The 4,275-nt window shown below is 37.2% G+C and overlaps 1 protein-coding gene across 1 annotated transcript; it reads left to right on the forward strand.

The window, feature by feature from the left end:
• Window positions 1-379: 379 nt before the first annotated feature.
• On the forward strand, window positions 380-2,328 carry LOC107561571 (zinc finger BED domain-containing protein 1-like). The gene is made up of 5 exons (XM_016246043.1): window positions 380-429; window positions 1,243-1,403; window positions 1,526-1,769; window positions 1,912-2,062; window positions 2,215-2,328. Exons 1-5 carry the CDS (start codon window positions 380-382, stop codon window positions 2,326-2,328), a joined length of 720 nt encoding a protein of 239 aa, XP_016101529.1.
• Window positions 2,329-4,275: the final 1,947 nt, after the last annotated feature.

A 4,275-nucleotide genomic window follows, 5' to 3' on the forward strand; every position in this document is an offset into this window, starting at 1 on the left:
AAGGGGGTCTGAATACTTTCTGTACCCACTGTATATACATACATATACACATACATATATATACACACATACAGTATATACACATACACACTAGGGATGTAACGGTATGAACATTTCTTACCATGGTTATAGTGACCAAAATTGTCACTAGGGCTGGGCAAAAAAAATAGATTTTTCGATATATTGTTTTTTTTAAATGTGGTCGATTCAATATCGATTCTCAAAGGCCATGAATCGATTTTTTCAATATTTATTTCCGCAAACATTGAACATAAGATTTACGTTAATCTTATTACTAGTCTAATCCACTAGATGTCACCCCCTTATTTGCCTTGCGCGATGTTACAACGGAGAGTCCGTCATTCATTCATTGCTTAAAATGGCGGATTCAGGTGCATTCCCGATGTCAACACCACCTTCACATAAAAAGTCAGAGGTATTGAAGCATTTTAGATTTCACAAGCATGATGACAAAGATACTGTGGACAAGAACAAAGCTATATGCTTGATTTGTAATTCTGAGGTGAAATGCTGTAGTAATACTACAAATCTGCGGAGCCTTTTGACGAGACATCACCCAGACGTGCAGGTTCTAACACCCCCATTGCCGAACAGACAACTGAAGATTTCAAAAGCATTCACAAGCAAAATTCCTCACAATTTACCTCGTGCACAAAAGATCACTGAATCGATTGCATTTCATATTTGCAAAGATCTAAGGCCATACAGCGCTGTCGAAAATGACGGATTCCGTTACATGTTGAATGTGCTTGTAGCGTCTGGACCACTCCAACACACAATATATATTTTGTTAGCTAGATTTCACAAATACTTTGTAACACCCCAGGACGCCGAACAAGACCCTGGTTTCATGGTAACCCGATACAGTTACAACCTTGTGGAATGCGAGCCGGCTCTCATTCTGCTTTCTCCAGAAACAAGGGGTAAAAATGCACAGGAGAAATGGACTGTTCTACTAATTAATTCATAGGAAAACCTTTTCTTTGAATGAACACACATTTTCTTCAGGCCATTGTGTGTATTATTGCTGTTTTGTATTTAATCTGTTGTATTATAGACTATTTTTATTCATGCTTACGATAAACCACTCATTCATATAAGTAACTCTACCATGTCTAGTATCTATGAATTCGTCTTCGGATGATCTAACTGAGAGTGCATATTACATGCTGATACCTCTGCAACATATGGATGTTCTAAGCCTCGTTATTCTATTCCTAGTCGTAAACAGATAAGCAAAGAGATTATACCAAGACTGTACCATGAAGTGAAGGGAAACATTTCTCTGTCCCTTCAGTCAGCGGACAGAGTGCCCCTCACGTGCGATGGCTGGACGTCAAGGAGTCAAGACACCTATGTCACAATCACCTACCACTATTTACGTGATGACTGGGTTCTCATTTCAAATGTGTTGCAGACCAGAGCTATGCAGGCTAGTCACACATGCTCGACAGATTTTTGCAGCAGCAACCAGCAATCTCAGCTGCACTTCTTTCTCCTGAAGTCCGTCGGAGTGAAAAGGATCTTTGCACTTTGACAGAGGCAGATATAACTGTGGCAGATGACATCGTGAAAGCTCTTCAGCCGATGAAAAGTGCAACTCTGGTGATGTCTGGAGAGAACACCGCTACTCTCTCTATTATTGCACCATTGCATGCACAGCTCCTTGATGAGATGCGCTCGACTGCCAGTGATTCGACTGTTATTAAGGAACTCAAATCTGCCGTGCATGACAACTTGAAGTTTAGGTATGTTTACAAAAACAGCAAGTACTATCTATAAAATGTAAAATTTGTGTGAATGTTACAACACATTACATTCTTGTTAATTGTAAGTTTGTGTATGTTGATGCCATAATGTAATTTAAATGTGATTGTCTAATCTTTAAAGATATGCAAATCTAAAAGAGAAGCTGCATGTTGTGTCTGCCCTGGACCCTCGTTTCAAGACTCTTCCTTTCATCTCTGAAGAGGAACGCGAGGACACATTCACAACATTGATCAGTGAGATGGTCACTCTGGAGCAAGTTAAGGCACATGATGTATGTTGCATAAAGTTTTATAACTAAAAATGTAAACAAACCAATATTTATTAACTGCATATAAATATAATAAATTAAAGTAAAATAATAACATTTCTGTATGGTGGAGATGGGCAACATTAAATTCAAATAAAATTGTTTTTAACTATCAGCAGCAAGGATCTGATAGTGCTGGTAATGGAGGCAGTGCACCTGTACAGGAGCAAAAATCCCTTGGTGAAGGTGACCCCTCCCCAGCCCCACCAAAGAGGTCAAAAGTATCCTGAGCGCTGTTGGATCTGCTTGGGGCAGCCTATGCACCAGTGGCTAAAGTAGTCAGTGCTACTGCTGCAGACAGGGCACGGGAATAAGTTGTCAAATACAGAGAAGTTACACCTATACCTCTCTCAGATGATCCACTTAAGTGGTGGTGTAAGCATGAAGGAGTGTACCCACTTTTGTCCCTCCAGGCAAAATGCTATCTTTGTGTTCCAGGGACCAGTGTACCAGCTGAAAGAATTTTTTCCACAGCTGGAGACATTATTACAGCTCAAAGAAGTTGCCTTCTGCCAGAGCACGTTGACCAACTCCTTTTCTTGCAAAAAAATTACAGTTTCCAATGAGGCAGTAGTCTGTACTTTGAGCCTACTGTTAGTCCAGTGTTAAAGTGTTAGTTCACCCAATAATGAAAATTCTGTCATCATGTATGAATGTATTCATCCTGTATGAATTTCTTTCTTATGTTGAACACAAATGAAGATATTTTGAAGAATATGGGTAAACCAAACAGTTGATGGGCCCTATTGAATTGACTTCCATAGTATGGAGAAAAATATATGGAAGTCAATGGGGACCAACACAGTTTGGTTATCCATATTCTTCAAAATATCTTCTTTTGTGTTCAACAGAAGAAAATAAATTCATGCATGCATAAACGATGACAGAATTTTTATTTTTGGGTGAACTAATTAGTTTTCCTACACCGTTCATAGGCTTGCAGCCTCCATGTTACAGCTAATGCTGTAAGATGTTATGTTTGTTTTATATATCTTAAACATAAAATAACCTGATCCTGTTTGATCAAGGCATGCGACTGTTCTGACTTGTCCAATTTTCAGCATCAGTTTTTCATCTTGCATCAAAATTCTGTCTATTCATTGTATGCATTTGAAATATAGAGTTGGGTTTTGTTTTATTGTACCCAAGTGTACCTAAAATAAAAAGTGTTTAATATACAGGTTTGTGGCTCTTAATTTCCTTTTATTAATTAACCATTTATAATCTTATGTTCACTGTTTTTATAAATATAGGATTTGTATTAAATCTATATTCATTCATATATTCAAATCGAATCGAGAATCGAAATCGAATATCAAATTCGAATCGAATTGAGAGCTTGAAAATTGAAATCGAATCGAATTGGAACATCTGAATCGATACCCAGCCCTAATTATCACGGTATTGTTCAAATGTGCTGGAGATGTTAAAAAAAGTACAGACACATAAATCACTTCAAGTTTTAGATAAAAAAAAAAACAACAACAAATAAAATGACTTTTTGTTTGCATAATCATTAAAACAATAACATTACCAATGATGTTAGGATTTTAAATGACAACTTGACTGACAACAGTTTAACAGCATGTTGAAATATCTAATGTAAATGTTCAACGCTTTGAAAAAGTTTAATAAAAAGGTAAACCTCACATTTCAGCCTTTAAATTAAGAAAAGATATGTCAAAAAGATAATTGATTAATAAATGATTATATGTATTTTATCTGCTCCATAAATAATTCTACATAACTTATCTGAATTGTTTAAATGTGTAGAATCCACATAAGCTTGTTTTTCATCAACCGGTCAAAATTTACAGCAGGGCATGCAAGTTCGGTCCGTTTTTGGCCAGACAGAAACTGCACACAGACTGAATGTAAATATAAGTCTCTGTAAATCCACTCGCTGACAGCAGGTGGCGCTTATGGAAAAATGGAATTTTCCCGTAAACTCAATGGACAAAGCAGCATTGCGATTAAGAACACTTCCTTTAGGTATTACATGGAGCGAAGATGAAAACAAAATGCCATCGAATCGTTTCCGAAGACAGTCAGAACCTTCAGAGGTACATTCATATAATTAATTAGGGATGCACCGGTTGACCGGCCATAATTCGGAACAGGACGGTTTTTGATTATAATGCGCGATTGGCAACCGGCCGGGATTTTTTTTTTTTTTT

The sequence above is a fragment of the Sinocyclocheilus grahami genome, unplaced genomic scaffold, assembly GCF_001515645.1.
Source record: "Sinocyclocheilus grahami isolate Dianchi unplaced genomic scaffold, SAMN03320097.WGS_v1.1 scaffold781.1, whole genome shotgun sequence".
Taxonomy (NCBI): Eukaryota; Metazoa; Chordata; class Actinopteri; order Cypriniformes; family Cyprinidae; genus Sinocyclocheilus; species Sinocyclocheilus grahami.